Source organism: Telmatherina bonti, assembly GCF_933228915.1.
Source record: "Telmatherina bonti genome assembly, chromosome: 24".
NCBI lineage: Eukaryota > Metazoa > Chordata > Actinopteri > Atheriniformes > Telmatherinidae > Telmatherina > Telmatherina bonti.
Genome location: NC_136633.1, coordinates 9459415 through 9476902, shown reverse-complemented (window position 1 = coordinate 9476902; position 17488 = coordinate 9459415). Strand labels below are relative to the sequence as shown.

The window sequence follows — 17488 nt, the reverse complement described above, 5'->3', positions numbered from 1 at the left end:
GGTCAGTCTTCATTTAAATGAAGGAAAGCTAGAACTCCTGACTGTGTTTATTAGTGAAGGTAAGAACATCTCTACATGTACAATGTGAAGAGAAGTCCAGGGATTGGGACTGAACGAAGGTTCAGGAAGAAGGTGTTGTGGTCTCATCAGTCCAGATTTACCATGCTTCATCCGGGTATGAAGGGATGCTGCCATTATGTCTGGCGTCTACTATACAATCCTGTGTGGACGGTCCCATCTGGGGTTGTTGCACTTGGTCAGGTCAAGGCTGAGCAACATGTGACCAAAGGACAAGGTCGGTCGATACCCAAAGATACTGAATGATACGATTTAAATAAAATTTTACTTGAATAGCACCTTTTATACATTAAAAATAACAAAGGAGTTAAAAAAAAACCTAGAAAAGCTTATTGTAACAATGTTGCGGATGTGGTCCAACAAAACCACCACATATGGTCCCCTTAGTACCAGCATGACCTGGTTTAACCTCCACAGCCTACCTGAGTCCTGCTGCTGACCATGTCCATCCCTTTCTGAGCACAGTGTAGCATCTTCTGATGGAAACTTCCAGCAGGATGATGCACCGTGTCACAAAGCTCACATCACCATGACGATGAGTTCACTGTCCTCCAACGGCCTCCACAGTCACCAGATCTACATCCATCAGAGCAGCTTTGGGACGTGGTGGAACGGGAGATTCTCATCATGGAAGTGCTGTTAACCAATCTACAGCAACTGTGTGATTTCATCATGACTATAGAGCTAAGTCAGCACTTTGTTGAATCTTCACCATGAAGAATTATCGTGTTCTGAACAAAGTGGCCGTGAATACAAAAGGTTTCGACAGACTTCTCTGGAGTTGAGCTGTTTGTTCAGCTGCAGTTTCTTCTCCCAGCATGAAAACAAGAAGAGCTTTTAGATTGTTATATTTCCTAGCAGGAGGTTTTTTTGTTTTCATCTTTAGTTTATGCAGCTGGACGCCGTAACGTCCTGAATTCCCTGAGGATTGGACACTAAATGTGTTGCATCCATGCAAAGTTCACTAACTTTGACTGTTCTGCAGAATCTCTCAGGAAACTGAAAAATGACCTGAGAAGAAACTGTCGACTCAACCCTCATTTAAAATGAATCCTCCTGAGTTTCAGGTTTATTATTCACCATTTCATCAGAACCATCTATATTTTATCTGCATATGTGCTACAAAGAGCCTCCAAAGAAAACAAAATGACTTTTGCACCATTTAGCAGCACATAAACATGTTCTTCCAGGCGTCAACCAATGACAATCCTGCAGAAGAAAACTCTGGTTGGGCATGCTGCATTGTGAGGCTTTGCTGCCCTCTAGCTTCAAGTTGGCATTAACACTGGAGCTCATGTACAGTAGACTGTATGAACACCCACAGCAGCTGTGAAGCTGTGTTTAAAGTGGAACTATTCTGTGCATTTCAGGCTAATTTATTTTTATTTCTGAGACCAGAAGGACTGGGATTGATCGTGTTATTGTCACAAATGGCTTTATTTACTTCAGACCGACCCTCTCCGTAGGCTGTCAGATCAGCCTGTGGGCAAAACGAGTGGATTGAGACTCTTCCGCATTAAGCCCCGCCTCCCGCCACTGCACTACATCGGGAGCGCGCACCGCACCTGCTTTCGCCGTCATTGTAACATCTCATAAACAGAAGGATTAGGCTCATATGAACTCAATAAAAAACAAAATACAATGTCAACACATAGCATACAGCCCTACATGTTGGAACCTGAATCAGAGCCTGAAAACGAAGTGGAAAACAGCAACCCACAGCAACGAATGCAGCAGGATGTCTCTCTTTGGTAAACTCACCAGCCATCGTTGGAAATAACTTTATCCCACGTTTTCCACCCGCCTGATGTATTTGTACATGCCCTTGTTAACCAGTAGAAGGTAACCAATCACCGAACCTTATCCTCCGGGACTTCACAAGGATTTCCAAGTAGAAAAAACTCTAAAACGACGTGTTTTTGGTCGCCATGGAAACCGAACGGAGAGAGTGCTGGAACTCAAACTCAAACTCAAACATGCGTTTAGGTGATAAAAAACGGTGCCGTTCACATGTCTGATGAGGATTCAACACTGTAACACTGTAGAAAGCTCAGAAAACTCCAAATACCATAATAGGACCCCTTTAAAGCCAGTCAGAGATGGAGTATTTTCATAGAGAACCAACTAAGTTTGGAACGGAAGGTTTATAGAAAAGGTGGTTGATAGTTTTAGATGTTTTTAATGGAAAATTATGAACTGGTTATTTATGAACGTTGTTTTAAAACAGCTTTCTTGTTGTAGGTTGTGATAAATAAAAGAAAATACTTTGATCTTCTATTTTCAGGTCATTTTCTCTTCACTTTTTTTGGCCACCACTTTGGTCTAAGAAACTAATAGTCTTGAAGAACACACACCGGGAACAACGGGTGGGGGGTCGGATCGAAGTCAAGATTTGATGCAGTCTACTGGTTTTCCTTAACTGGACTATTTATTACCAACTGGCTCGAATTGATGTGTCTGTGAAGTGGAGCTTTACAAATAAAGCTGAAAGTAGTTATTATAAAGCAGACTTTATATCTCATGACCCCTGATGGTAGTAAATTAAATCCACCTTGAACGTTGAGAGATTTAAACCCCAAATCGTCTCTGTTCAGACTAAATTTTCCAGTTTATCATCGGATTAATTAAGAAGTTATTAGTGTGGGGAAGGATGGGCAACAGCAAAGCACCTTGAACCAACGCTGTAAAGTATCACACCTTTTCCTTAAAATATTATTATACCTCATCTATCAATACCTGCAGCATAAAAAATCATTTAAAAAAAAAAAAAGTTTCATGCTCAAGACAGGAAAAAGACTTCAGACACATGATTACATTTTGTTGTTTTTATTAAATACATCGTAGTTGATATAAAAAGTCTTCATACAGCTGCATGAAGTACAACACATACGAGGACAACGCAGTTCTCATCACTCAGTGCCTTTTGTCAGAAAACATGAAAAAACAGCAACGGAAAATAAAAATTCTTTTAGTGTTGAAACAGCAGCGATGTTAAAAGAAAGTCTTTTTTTTTTGCTGGAGAGCTAAAAGACAACATTTAACCTGCGTCCATGTGGAAATATGTTCCCCCCAAATATTCCCAAAGTATGCAGTAAAAACAAGCTACATAAACACACACAACCACAAGAGAAAAATTAGCAAGCAAATGAGAAAAAACTACAAAAAAAAGGCACTTTTTTTTTTTTTTTGCCCGCTTGCTTTCAAGTCCTATCATTTCTGTCAGCTTGCATATTTGCCTGAAACAAACAGCTAAACATGCAGTGGTAAGGACTGAACAAAGCTCTGATTGTTGGTTGGACCGGCTGCTCGAAGCACACAATGGCTCCTTTTCTCCCCGTCGGTTCAGTTCCTCCGACACATCGGACAACAAATCATCAGCAGCCGCCGCTTTAATGAGTCGGAGGTACCAGTCCGAGTAAAGTATGCAGGCCGTCGCAGGAAAACACACTTTACTGGATTTCCTGGAATTGTTTAAAATGCTATCAGGCTCTTTGAGCCAAAGGTAGATGTGCTTCCATTCTCTGTAACACAGCTCCTATTAAATAAACCTCTGTAGTGTTTATTTACCCTGACTTATAAACTTATTGTAGGTTTAAGCAGCTGATAAACTGGTAAAATGTCAGCTTTAACGTGTAACACCATCAGAAAGTGTCAAACCACGTTGTTTTCCAAGTGCCTTAATATGAAATAAATCCCTTTAAGTTTCTTCCTTTTGACTGCTAATCATGTGCTTGTGTGTTATTAATAAACCACCTTTAGACTAATCCTACTTCTGGTTTTCCTAAAAAAAAAAAAAGTCCTGTTTCAGTCTGGAACTTATGGATGGTTCAGTTTCAGGTCCTCATCAGGTTCTGTCATGGGTGAGACCTCTGCAAGGTGACAAGGCACAAAGGAAGACAGGTCGATGAAGTAAATCACAAAAATAAAAGGGAGCTTTGCTTTTTTAGTGGCATGTTACCATTTATGGGGCTTTCTGTCTGAACACGTGTGGCACCGTTGGATTCAGATTCCCTCTCTGCTTCAATAAAAACAGACGAGAGTCATTTCTTTTCAGCTTAAAGAATAATAATAATAATAAAAACTGAAAATGAAGACTTACGTGGGCCATTGTTCTTCTTCCAGAAGTCTGAAAAAACAGAACAGTGACAGAAAGAGAAGGCCGAGAGACAACCAGAGAGTTAGACACATGAAACAAGCTGATTTCAGAGGGATGATCGGAGTTACCTACCCGCTTCCCAAGGCATCGATGCTGCAGGAAGAGGATCACAACGGATTAAACACGCCACACGTTTTACATGGATTTATTCATATCTACAACTCTGAAGTCAGAACAATATCATTTAAAAACAAAACAATAATAATTGTGTTATTATTCCAGTCCAGCAGGTACAAGCTACAATAAGAGTATTAACACAAAATATAGTGATATAAGTGGTAGTAAGAGTGCATCTATAAGCTAACAAACAGTTCAGTCCAAATTACTCACCCCCAGCCAATGCAAAAAAACCCACAAACTAGCAGCTGTTTGCCATAAATCAAACCATGATGAAGTTATTTTGCCAAATTTAAGAGAAAATCCCCCTTTCACTGTCAAACTGCAGCTTTACAATCCCACCCCCCCCCCTTTTTTTGGCAGTGTTCCTGTGGAATCTAACCCATCCCTCCTGGGCAAACGCAGGGCCGGATTAAAGGTGCACAGGCCCCTGGGCCCACAGTGTTCTGGGGGCCCCACTCCCCACCACAACATTATGACGTCTCCAGTTCATTCATATTCTTGTGTTTGCCTGCTGCAACTACCTTTTTTTAAATCCAATGGAGTTCATGTTGGGCGACTGTTGCAGCAACTCCAACATCATGTTCAGCTTTTTTTTTTTTTCCAGTCGCAGCATCTTGAGTTTCAACATTTAAGATGCTGAGGACAAGAGCCCGAGGTTTTGGTTTTTTACTGCTTCTCTCAGTATTTATGTGAACTTGCTGGAACATCTAGTCCTGGTAAGATAAACACTAAACGTTTTAAATGATCCAATTATCCTTCTTACTGTAGAATGATGGACTCTGAATGGTTTGGACATTACCTGAGAACCATCGTCAGATCTAAGTGTAGCAACAACTGCTTCTCTAAAATCATTGTCTGGTGTCTTTCCTCCTTGGCATTGTGTGAAAACACAGCTGAATGCTGCAGACTAGCAAACTTCAGCTTTTATTGAGGCGTTCACACTAATGATGATCAGTTATCTAAATACCAGCACCTGTCTGGACACAGTAAAGATGTATTTAAGTTTTTCAGATGCATTATTTAATGAAAATGAAGCCAAAATAGATAAAAAGAATGACACTTCTGTTGTTTATTTGGGACACAATTTGTTCAGGTTTAAGACCCAGTCAGAGTATGATTATTTTGTTATGTCCTGATTCAAACAGCTTTGATTTAAAAGGATTTACTTTCTGTTTCATGACTGCATGTGCACTTGTGTCGTGTGGATTGAGCAAATTGAAACGCTGCATTTCAGGCTGTGGGCTACTTACCCTTCTCATAGAAACACACTCCTAGAAGAAGAAATAAGCAGCAATTACAAACTCAGACTTTAAAAGGAAGCAATATGAGATAAATTAACCATAAAGATATTTAAAATGTGTATTAAAAAAAAGGAGGATAATTACCCGTTTTGCACTTGTGAAACAAAACCAGCAGCAGTAGAGGCAGAAGTAGACAAATGAACACTGTGATTCCGACGGAAATATTCGGTTTACTTTCATCATCTGGAAGAGATTTTGAACAAGTACAAGGCTTTAAAGAGACTACAGACATAAATCTAATATTAGTGAAGAGAAAAAGAGCTTCTGTAGGTTTGACAAGAACTTAACACAAAGATATCAGAGAAAGTCTCAGGGTTTACTCACCACTGGGAGTGAATGGGTTATCGATGGAATTGCTGCTCTCCCTGCTGAACTCATTACTCAGCTCACAGCTGAACTCTTTCATCTCTTTTATATTTAAACTGTCCTTCTGGGAGTGCAGTAAGAAAAAAAAACATTGCATTAAAAGCAATTTCACTTAAACTTCCAAACTCTTCCAAACAAGATTTCTCCGTATTGCATAGTAATAAAAACAAAAATGGCTGCCCATGTCTCAGCCGCCCATCAGGTTGACATGGTTATATTTTCACATCTCTGTTATTTTCTCAGTTCACATATGTACACATATGATTTTTTTTTTTTTAAAAGTTAAGATAATTCTTAGTTTTTATGCCAGAGAATTCCTCTTGTTTTAAGAGTATTTTTTACTTGTTTTAGGAAGTCTTGACAAGCCAAATTTTCTTGTTGTGTTGGCAGATAATTTATCTTATTTTAAGCAACATTTAACTCATTTTTGTATATTTTTTTTCTTGTATTTTAAGGCTGAGTTTTTGCAGTGTAGAAAAAGACTGAGAACTGTGTTTACACATAGACTGTATATAAAACGACGGACGGAGACACCGTGACGTCACCCACAGGTTTCTGAAGAGCTGAATTTAAGCCCATTGGGCGGCTCCCACCGCCGCATCTTGGCAGCGTCACGTGTGCCGTTGTGACCTCGTTGAAATAGCATTCCACAAGTTAGCATTCATAGGTTTATCTGTCGATTTAGTCTTTTTTAGCCAAAACAGCATACCAATAAACCTAACCCAAGTGTGCTTTCCTAAACCTCAACAAGACATTACAGAAGATTTTAATGTAAATTAAACTGTCATACGTTTCATGTGCTTAGTTTTGCCACATTCAATGGTAAGCATGTACAAATAGCAAAGGTATGCTATTCCGATAGGTATGCTAAACTGTTAGCTCTGCTTCTTTGCACATTTTTTGTATTTTCCAGGAGAGACAGTGTTCTAAGAGAGGGGCTGTGTGCGTTGGGTGGATGATTGACGTCTGTCCAAACTCTGACCTGCCTGTAACTATCGAGCTAACAGTAGCTAACCAGCTAATGGAGCTAGGCCGGCAAAAGCCAGGTCATGCTTTTAGCGGGCAAAAAAATAAAACACATAGCTGTTTTAAACTCTGTCTTCTTGCAGTGGGATTACAGGTACCTAATTATGCCAAATTTTGAGATGAAACTGGTTATAAACGAAAGAATTCCCTCCTCCCTGAGCTGTCATGAAGGTATTACCTATTAAACCTAAAAAGTTGCTTTTTACCATGCTTTAAATAAGTTTATTTCTGCTGTAAAGTTGGACTTTTTTGGGGACTTTATGGGGATTCACTCTTTTTAGGAGCCAGCCTCTTGCAGATGGGTGGTGAACTGCAATTTTTGGCACTTCTGCATGCGCTTTACTTTTAACAGCCAGAGGGTGCTGCTTGGTTTTACTAAACTGTTGGACTTTTAACAGATTTTACTTGACTTTCTGTTCACAAGTTTTAGTGCAGAACTACAAGCAAAGCACCTGGATTTAGTGGATAATCAGTTAAAGGTGAGCAAATAGGTTCTTCCACCATGCGGTAGCTTTTAGAAAAGCCAACCATGCAAATTTGGCAGTTAGCTAGCAAACAAGCTAATTATTATACCTTCATTAGAAGAACTAGTGTAATCAGTGTTGTGAAAAATGAGGCTGAGAATCAGATTTATGCTCGATGAATTTACATCCCAAGTTAATGATCTCATCCTGTTGTTGATAATGTTCTCGTCTTCAGTTACACACTTTTGATTGATTTTATTGCCCACTAGACATCAGCTCAGATCACTTTTACCAAAAAGCTGCAACTAACAGATGAACGACTTTATAACTGATAAGTTATCTGCACCAGCAACTTGGTCGAGTCCTCCGCTGGACACATCCATCAGGAGAATGTACTTGTGCAGGTACTTTAGAGCAGAAGTATTTATCTCTCTCCCACAAGGGCTGCCGCCCGACAACTTTTTAGCATATCTTCTGCAACAGCACACCGGACTCAAATTAATGAGACATTGTGCAGATCTGGGTCCGGGTCGGGAGTCAGGTCCTGCCTCAAGTGGAGGAGTTTAAATATCTCGGGGTCTTGTTCACGAGTGAGGGAAGGATGGAGCGCGAGATCGACAGACGGATCGGTGCGGCGTCTGCAGTAATGCGGACTCTACACCGGTCTGTCGTGGTGAAGAAGGAGCTGAGCCAGAAGGCGAAGCTCTCGATTTACCAGTCGATCTACGTTCCTACCCTCACCTATGGTCATGAGCTGTGGGTCGCGACCGAAAGAACGAGATATACAAGCGGCTGAAATGAGTTTCCTCCGCAGGGTGGCCGGGCTCTCCCTTAGAGATAGGGTGAGGAGCTCGGTCATCCAGGAGGAGATCAGAGTAGAGCCACTGCTCCTCCGCATCGAGAGGAACCAGTTGAGGTGGCTTGGGCATCTGGTCAGGATGCCTCCTGGACCTCCCTGGTGAGGTGTTCCAGGCACGTCCCTCTGGGAGGAGACCCCGGGGAAGACCCAGGACACACTGGAGGGATTATATCTCTGGGCTGATCTGGGAACGCCTCGGGATCCCCCCCGCAGAGTTGGCAAATGTGGCTGGGGAGAGGGAAGTCTGGGCTTCCACCCTGCTTAGGCTGCTGCCCCCGCGACCCGACCCTGGATAAGTGGCAGAAGAAGGATGGATGGATGGATGGATGGATTGATTGATTGTGCAGATCTTCCTTGGCTGTTGGAACCATTTAATTTGGTCAGGTGTGTCAAAGCAAGGATACATTAAAACCTGTAGGGTCGCGGCCTTCAAAGGATTGAGTTGAATTTCTCTGCTTTAGAGGATCAATTGGTCAACCACAGACATTGGTTTATAAGAAAACACAACCTTAAAATATAAAAGATTACACATACAATACCTGAAGGGTGTAAGTATTCTCAGAGGCATCTGACAACACATTATTGTCTGCTTTCCATGTGTAGCTGACTTGTCCAGTTCCCGCTGTGTCCCCTTCACAGACCAAAGTACATGTGCTCTCTGAATTGTCACAAGATTTCAGGGTAGGTACAGGAACAGCAGCTATTTTTGTTAAAGACATAAAAAAAAAGAAAAATGATCACATACTCCAACACGACTCATTCTTAAAAAGTGGTAAATCATACAATACTGGATGAATTAAGTATATAAAACTGGTTTACTTACAGATGACTTCCAGGTGAACTGGAGTGCCTGGTCTGCCATTGATCTCTGGTGTGTACAGTTTGCTGTCAGTTTGGATCAGTCCTTTGATTGTCATCACCCCTGTTGAGGTGTTCAGATAGCCACGCTCTAAACAAACACCGATAGTGTTATCTTTCCAAGTAAAGTCACAAATAAAGACAAACAAAATCTTCACGCCAAAGTCAAACCTTTAAAGTGGCGAAATGCTTGTACTGTTCCTACAACCAACTGCATGGCGAGATTTTCTCCATCATTCCATTTGATGCTGGTGATGGTGTCAGTTGCAGGGACGACATCTTGTTTGAGCTCAACTTCACCGCCCAGTTTCCCATAGATTGTTGTCTCAGCAGCTACAAAAAAGAAGCATGCTGTTTGTTTAGTCCAAAGATACTTTAAAAAAGCTTTAAATTGGCTTGACTGTGGTCACAATGGTGGTTAAATTTAATCTGACACACCTCTAAGTTTTACCCAAACTACCCTCATAAGGTGTCGCTGGAGGCCTCACACTAAACTTTTTTAATTCATTCACATAATTTCTTCCATCCTCATTTTACTTTCTTTTTTTTTTTTTTGGAGGAATCTGTTAATAAAGACATAAAAAAACTTTAGTAGTTGAGCTATTTCAAGTATTGTCTATCTGCAAGGCCTTTTATCATCCTATTTTACAATCACTTTTCCTAAACAATAATGCAGATTTTTAAAGTTCGAGTGTTTAGGATGCAACTATGTCAAGCTGCAAGTGCCGGCACTAAACACTGGTTTGTACCTTCTGAGCCACTGTTGTATTGTGACAGTACAAGATAACAGAAAATTAGAAGAACAGATGCTTTCTTTGAATGTAAACTTATTATGCCGAGATTTTACATCCTTTGACTCTAAAAAAAACAAAAAAACAGATGATAGCTATATGCAATCAGCCAAAATATGGACCTGTAGCCGGAAGTACAAAGACTGGGGGGGTTTAAATAGAAACTATTATTCTAACAGAGTAACTAGAAAAAAGAAAAAAAAATAGATACAGCTTTATTTAAAACACTTAAACATGATGTGACGCATCTTCCCTGGTTGGGATTTGTGATGTTTGACCGACTTTACACTATTCAGATTCCTTAATTCTTCCACAGTCTGTTCCTGCCCGCATTTTCACCTAAAATCACATTAGTTTTCTGTGTTTCTTTAGAACCTTATCTCGCGTGTTTCCTTTGGAAGGGGTGCGGTCATACCGTGGAAAATAAGAAACTGCAACACGGCTTGCAACTATATCGAAGAGCTATAAATACTTTTCATCGTGTAGATAAAACGATAAAAACTGACCTGAAGCTGCAGACGTGACACACAAGATGACAATAACAAACCAGCCGGCCATCAGGCGCGGCCTCATCTTGGTGAATAAAATGGTAAAAAGCGACGAGAAGTCCGGGCTCCAGCTGCTGTTCACTAAACAGACGTGTGAAATGACTTTAGCTGATACTAAATAGAGCAGAAATGGTGGTTTTAGTAAGTTACAGGACTGGTCTGGGCAGCAGCAGGAGGAAAAGGTTGAAACTGAAAGTTGTAAATCTGAACACGCTACAAGTCTCCGCCTCCACGCGCCACGACATTAAATATAGTATGAATGAAACAACACTCAGCCATGGAAACAAAAAAATATGCAGACAAAATGTATTAAGATTAAGTAACATGCTATGTTTAGTAAAATTACTTTATGAAAAGTGAATTTATATTAGTATTCTGGATCCAAACGGCACTTTTCCGCCCCTGTTGACGAACACTGACTACTGCAGCCAGGGAGCATTTCCCAGTAACCTAACGAAACAGACAGCACACCCTCAGTACTGTTTAAATAACTACCTAAAATATATTCCCACTAAGTTCAGATTTTTATTTCTCAAACTGAATACAACGTGCTTCTGTAATTTAATGACAACAGTGTTTGTAATACTGTTTTACATAATGTAGTCATCCCACTTCAGTCTGAAGGACAGTGTTGAAAAACTTCCTTTGGACTTTTTCTTCTTTTTCAACCACTTTTGTAATTGCAGAGATGAGCACATTGCCTGAAACGACCCGAACAAACCGTCGTTCCTCTCAAGTTCTCAGTGGAAAGGATTTCCTCCTAAAACTGGCACAAAGCATCTTTTTATGTGGAGAAAAAATACAAAATGGACCATTTTAAGACAATATTAAAATGAGGAACTTTAATTTAAACTACATTTAACAGTGTGTCATCAGGGCAATGAAAGAAAGTTGCAGCAATGTGTCAATGTCATTTTTTATGCTTATTTTTATAATAGTCAAATAACATGTTTGTAGGGAAAACCAGAGCTTCTTGGATCATTCATCCTGACTGCTGTGTGTCCAGAGGCTCCAGCTGCAGCCATAAACCTCCTTCAGCGCGCAGAACCAGCTGTGGGAGGCGGCGAACTTCCCCAGACCCGTTCCTGACTTCAGGATTCACGCCGAGGGCGAGGCGAAACCGGAGCAAGGTCAACGCCACGACAACTCGAAGTTCTGCCATGGCAAACTTCTGTCCGATGCAGTTCCTGGAAGCACATTCCATTCACATTTTTCTGGCATTTTCCACAAACACATCCAGATAAATCAGATCTTATTCGGCTTTATTACAGAATCGAACCTGGGGCCTGAGGAGAATGGGATGAAGGCATGAGAGGAGTGATTCTGAGGGCTGGTTGGGTCGAAACGCAGAGGATCAAACTCCTGGTTAAACAGAAGATCGACTGGTTAGTCATAACAAATTTGAACCCAAGTAAAAGTATAATTAAGGCTCATTTTCAAATCCTTACATGTGGGTTCGTCCAGACCACGGGGTTGTGGTGTGTTCCATAAATGCTAACCAAACAGATCACTCCTAGGAAAGGTTTGCAAGAAGAAAGAGTTGGGTTTCTATCAGACTCATTAATCCAACAAAGTCTGATCTCCATAACTGGGAATCCCCAACAGCACTGGTGAACTACTTTAGGTGGAATAAAATGGGTTGCTGGCATGCACAGATAACTAGTAGCAAACTAAGCTTTTTATTTCAGCTTCTCACCCTCTGGTACGATGAGATCTCCTGGTAGCGGCATGTCCTGAGTGTACCTCCTCGTTACAGCTTGGACCGGTGAGTGGAGCCTCAGACTCTCTTTGATGCACATGGTGGTGAAAGGAAGACTGGACAGATCCTCCCTTCAAACAACATATGCAAATATTTTAAACAGAACAATAACTGCACGGTGAATGGTAGGGCTGTGACGATATGCTTTTGTCCCGATTCGATTCCGATTTTTTTGGGTGCCGATTCGATTTAGATTGCGATTCTCACAATTCTTTTGTGGATTAACAGCAAAAGAAATGTATAAAACTTTTGTTTTTGCTCATCATTTTTCTTGATTTCAATTAGGAAAAAACAACACAGTAGCCAGATCATCATTCTGCTGCTATAACACCCAAGATGACAAGTTAAAATATCAATAAAAACAATAAAAATGACAAAAATTTAGTCATGGATTATATTTATTTATTTGAAAAAAAAGAAGAAGATTTTTTTGCAAAATAAATTGATTTTAAAATTGTAAAGCAAAAAAATCCCAATTTTCAATTTTTCGATTCAATTTTCCCACCCCTAGTGAATAGGCGTGTGTGTGTGTGTGTGTGTGTGTGTGTGTGTGTGTGAGATCTAACCATTCTATTTCATGCCCACTTCGTCCCTGCATGAGGTCCATCACCTCCTGCCTGCATTTCTCCTGATGGTGCGCATGTCGTGCTAAGTTATACAGCGTCCAGCAAATCGCGCTGGCTGTTGTGTCATGACCTGTAAAAAAATTAGGTTTCAAATGAGGTTTTAAAGGATTATTATGTTCATTTCTAACTCTATTTTATTTTATTTTATTTACATGGGAGTAGTTTAGCATGATCTTTTTTAGATTCTTATAGCTATGAAAGAAATCCTCCTGTTTATCCTCTATATGAAAACATCACATTTTGGGTTCTGTTTCTTTACAGTAGTGCTGTTGAACTATGGTAGGTGCTGTAAAGTGACGTTGTGTCCAAGAAAAAAGTCATAAAATGTGGTTTCTCGGCCGCGGACCGGTACACTGTCAGAAGAAAGAAGACCACTTTCTTTTAAGACCCTGTTTTGTCTGGCTCTGGATAGGATTGAATAGTACACATATTTTTGTTTACACAGGCAAAAGCCTCGCGTGGGGTTACAGAATATCCAATTAAAGCTGTCTTATTTATTTGGGACCCGTCCACTGGGACTCCAGTCTTACAAATAGAAGCCAATGGGTGGAGCTTGACACACTGCTATCCATTGGTTGGTTGAAAGAATCATCAGTTTCCATGTGAGTTGGCAAGAAAATCAAAGCAGGAACACTGCTAAAAACCCACAGTAAACATACTGTGGATTTTTTTGGTTGTTTGAAGCCACATGGCAGAAAGAAAGAGTATAAACTGCTGCTTGTCCACCATTTTTGTCCGTTGGTTCTGTGTTATGTGATTGTTGTTTCTGCTGTCATGTCATGCTGTTATGTAGCTAATCGACTGCTATCCTGGTTATTTATAACCTGCCTTCCAGGTACAGCTGAAAGTAGAGTTTATCACACAAAACTGCACCAAACAGCCATGTCTTGAGTCGGACTGTTTGGTGAAAAGGGGTCAAAATTACAAACTTCCTAAAGCTTGCCGGCAGCAGAAAGGAGAGGGTCTTAGCTGCAGACTGGAGAACGAGGCCGGGCCTGGATATCCAACCCTGCCCCCTCAACATTTTGATGTGATCATGTTTCTCCTTCCCTCTAAATGGCCATTGCTAACCCTAACCCTAACCCTAACACCCATTGGCTGTCCAACCACGCCCATTTGTCATCCAACTCCATCCAATATCCAGCACCGCCCCATTCTCTAGGCTGCAGCCGGTGGTTATTGGGAGAAAGTGCTTGTAATATTTATACTATACATGTATAGTCATATGTATACTATACATATTACAGCCTGCATTTTTTATAGTTATTGACTTAAGAGCAGCTTAATGTAATGATCACTTGTGACCACAGAGGGCGCTGTTGTGCAGTTCGACCTCACCTGCGAACATGAAAGTGTTGGCCTCAGCCTCTATCTCCTCATTCGTTAGGCCGTGTCCATCTTCGTCCTGTAAAACAGGTAGTAACAATATTTATTTCACTTTCAGCTTCTTCCACACTCTGTTTGTAACTCATTAGGCCACATCTATTATATTTATAAAAATACTTTTTTCTCTTTTTTTTTACCTTTGACAACAGGATAATATCCACAAAATCCTTCTTCCTCTGTGGTGTTGTGCTGACATTGGGTTTGGTTTCTGTTTCTTTCTGCAGGTTAATAAAGGCACGGCGCTTCTGAACTACTTCCCGAGTAAATCTGTGAACCATGAATACAATAATATACAAATACTGCACTACAGTACATCAAACTTCACTATGGATCAAAACTAAATACTATGTGATCTTGTGAGATACTGTTCACTGAAATATTCTACTACTATATTATGATTAATTGAATTTAAACCACTAGAAAACCGTACAATTACATATATTTAGAATACAAATGTAATTAATACAAAGAAAACTCAAAGTAATAGTTATTTAAGTATCATCTCATTTTTTAGACTCAAACTCTACATGAACGATGCAAAACAGCAACATACATGCAAATTACCTGTGTACAACATTTAAAGCCTTTTTGAATCTTTTTCCTTGGTGTGTTTTCCAGTAAAACCAGTCCCAGTGGTGTAGAATCCTCAGGCGGCGGTCTATGATCAGGTCGCTGAGCTCCACTATGGCTGACACGTACTCGCTGTTGGATCTGCAGAGCGGAGAACTTCTTAACAAAGCAGAACTACAAGAGGAAAAGCATGTTTTCAGTGAAATGAATGGAGTCCTCACTCCTGACAGTTGCTGTTGTAGCTGAAGGCACATTTCAGTAAGCTGTCAAGTGTCATCAGAGTCACATGGTCGAACATCTCCAAGTTGTTTTTGCCTTCAGCTACCAGGTGGCGCCACTTGTTCTGATGGTCACATGAGACATAGAGGACATGGATGCAATGCGAAAAGAAAGGCAGATTTGTATTTGTGTGTGCTGTACATGTGTGTCATCTTACATGCATGGTGTTAGTTGAAGAGTTAAAAGTGGTGATGTAGTTCTTTAGAATATCAAAATGAAAAGCCGGAGTCAGCAGTTGCCTCTTACGAGACCATTCCCCGCCGTTGCTTAGCAACAAACTTTGTCCTGGAGTAGAAGAGGCTTTTTCAGAATGATTGCAGCTCTGATAGCAGTCAGTTTATTTCAATGATAAAGACTTAGTTATAATAGATTATAGTTAAAATAACATAATTCACACAAATTACTTTCCATGATCTTAAAAAGGATGAAACATGCAAGTAAATGTTTCCAGGCCAACAAATGTGACTCACCCAGCCATGGACGTAGGTGGCCATAAATAAGCTCATCTTTCATTGTGATGTTGGCTTAAAGAGGCGAAGCAAAGCGATAAAAGAAGAAATGATCATTAAACATGAATGTAAGTTTATCAATTCAGTTCAATTCAACTTTATTTATATAGCGTCAAATCACGGCAATGCCATCTCAAGACGCTTTACAGACAGAGAAGAAAATATAATGAAGGCCAATTCATAACAGCCTATATAAGAAAACCAACAGATTGAGTTGAGTCCAACTCAATCTCCCATCCTGAGCAAGCACACTGGCGACAGTGGGAAGGAAAAAACTCCCTTTTAACAGGAAGGAAACCTCCGACAGAACCCAGCTTAAGGACAGGCAGCCATCTGCCTCTGCTGTGTGGGGGGAAGAGGACAGAAAGACAACAGTGGCTCCAACACTTTGTGGTTTCACCTTACCAGAAGCCATCAGCAGCGGTTTGACGTAGTCAGGATGGAAGAGTCTGACCAGATGGTAGAAAGGACCAAGGAACCAGCTGCAGGAGTGTTTGTAGGTCTCAACCAAGTCATCCACCTGCAGGAGACCTTCCTCTGAACTCTGCATCTGAAGTATTAAAAAGATGCTTTTAATCCCAAAGAAAGATCTGACCTGTTGCCTGAACTCATCTCATTGTGTTTCAGTATTTAGAAATATGTCTGATATGAAATGACATCTGTGTTTTACCTTGCCCATGTGACCCATCAGCCATGAGTGTGTTTGTGGCTTACTGAAGCCGGTTAACTTGTGGGTGTACCAGGCGTGACGTAGCAGCAGCCTCACGGTCCAAACCCCAACCACGGCAACCACCACTGCAACAAGCAACTGCAGAACCAGGTAGAGGTCCATCCGGCTGAAGATCAGAAAGAAGAAACTGAGTATGACAGCCATCCTGGTAAAGCAGGAGAGACGTCCTGGCGAGGTGGCAATTATTCTGCTGTGACAGGAGCTGTACAATGTGGCAAGTCACTGATGTTGAAATATACGGAAGCCAACGTGCTCCACCCATTATTGCTTTGAATATTTCAACACATGAAACTTGTTGTAAATATTATGACACCACTTCTTCTTCATGTGAAACCGCCAGTTTCCACATTATCATTAAACAGAGAGAGAGAAGATAAACTCAGTGTAACTTTGAAGAGACAAAGGAAGGAGTACTTTATATAGTAATATTTGACCCTGACCTGTCCTTTGGCCCACATATTAAGCAGGTTACTAAAACAGCCTTCTTTCATTTACGTAATATAGCCAAAAAATAACCAGAAAAACTGGTTCATGCTTTTGTTACTTCGAGACTAGATTACTGTAACTCTCTATTACTGGGCTGTCCTAAATATGCCCTGAAAAGCCTTCAGCTGATCCAGAATTCTGCAGCCAGAGTCCTGACCAGAACCAGCATGAGAGATCATATTTCTCCAGTTTTAGCCTCTCTTCATTGGCTGCCTGTTGAATCTAGAATAGAATTTAAAATCCTTCTCCTTACATATAAAGCCCTCCACAACCAGGCACCACTATATATCAAAGACCTCATTGTTCCTTATATACCAAGCAGAGTACTTCGTTCGCAGACTGCAGGCTTACTTGTGGTTCCTAGAGTCTCAAAGAGCCGAGCAGGAGGCAGAGCCTTTGGTTATCAGGCCCCTCTCTTATGGAATAACCTCCCAGTTAGTGTTAGGGAAGCAGACACCCTCCCCACCTTTAAGACTAGGCTGAAGACTTTATCTTTTTGATAAGTCCTATAGCTAGGGATGGTTAGCATCCCTTAGTTATGCTGCTATAGGTTTAGACTGCTGAGGGACATTTCCT

General features: G+C 40.7%; 2 protein-coding genes across 2 annotated transcripts; both read right to left on the bottom strand.

The window, feature by feature from the left end:
* Positions 1-2996: 2996 nt before the first annotated feature.
* Positions 2997-10720, bottom strand: LOC306773964 (uncharacterized protein). The gene is made up of 11 exons (XM_079263916.1): positions 10526-10720; positions 9400-9561; positions 9194-9319; positions 8910-9070; positions 5980-6085; positions 5740-5838; positions 5605-5625; positions 4307-4327; positions 4178-4204; positions 4037-4093; positions 2997-3947 (listed from the first exon to the last, which is right to left on the bottom strand). The coding sequence occupies exons 1-11, from the start codon at positions 10590-10592 to the stop codon at positions 3895-3897; spliced, it is 900 nt and encodes a 299-aa protein (XP_079120042.1). The 5' UTR covers positions 10593-10720; the 3' UTR covers positions 2997-3894.
* Positions 10721-11549: 829 nt separating this feature from the next.
* Positions 11550-16570, bottom strand: cyp4f3 (cytochrome P450, family 4, subfamily F, polypeptide 3; the record flags this gene model as incomplete). Its single annotated transcript, XM_079264047.1, has 13 exons — positions 11550-11754; positions 11847-11929; positions 12016-12080; positions 12264-12397; positions 12893-13022; positions 14291-14357; positions 14476-14605; positions 14903-15049; positions 15130-15251; positions 15345-15472; positions 15658-15711; positions 16102-16246; positions 16367-16570. 13 exons carry the CDS (start codon positions 16568-16570, stop codon positions 11550-11552), a joined length of 1614 nt encoding a protein of 537 aa, XP_079120173.1.
* Between the last annotated feature and the right edge of the window lie 918 nt (positions 16571-17488).

Bases quoted from the DNA above. Each gene is read 5' to 3' on its own strand.
- LOC306773964 (XM_079263916.1), bottom strand. From the start codon at position 10,592: ATGAGGCCGCGCCTGATGGCCGGCTGGTTTGTTATTGTCATCTTGTGT. The intron at 5,626-5,739 runs GTAATTATCCTC...TTCTTCTTCTAG, and splicing joins GTTTCACAAGTGCAAAACGG to GAGTGTGTTTCTATGAGAAG. The intron at 3,948-4,036 runs GTAACATGCCAC...GTCACCTTGCAG, and splicing joins GACAGAAAGCCCCATAAATG to AGGTCTCACCCATGACAGAA.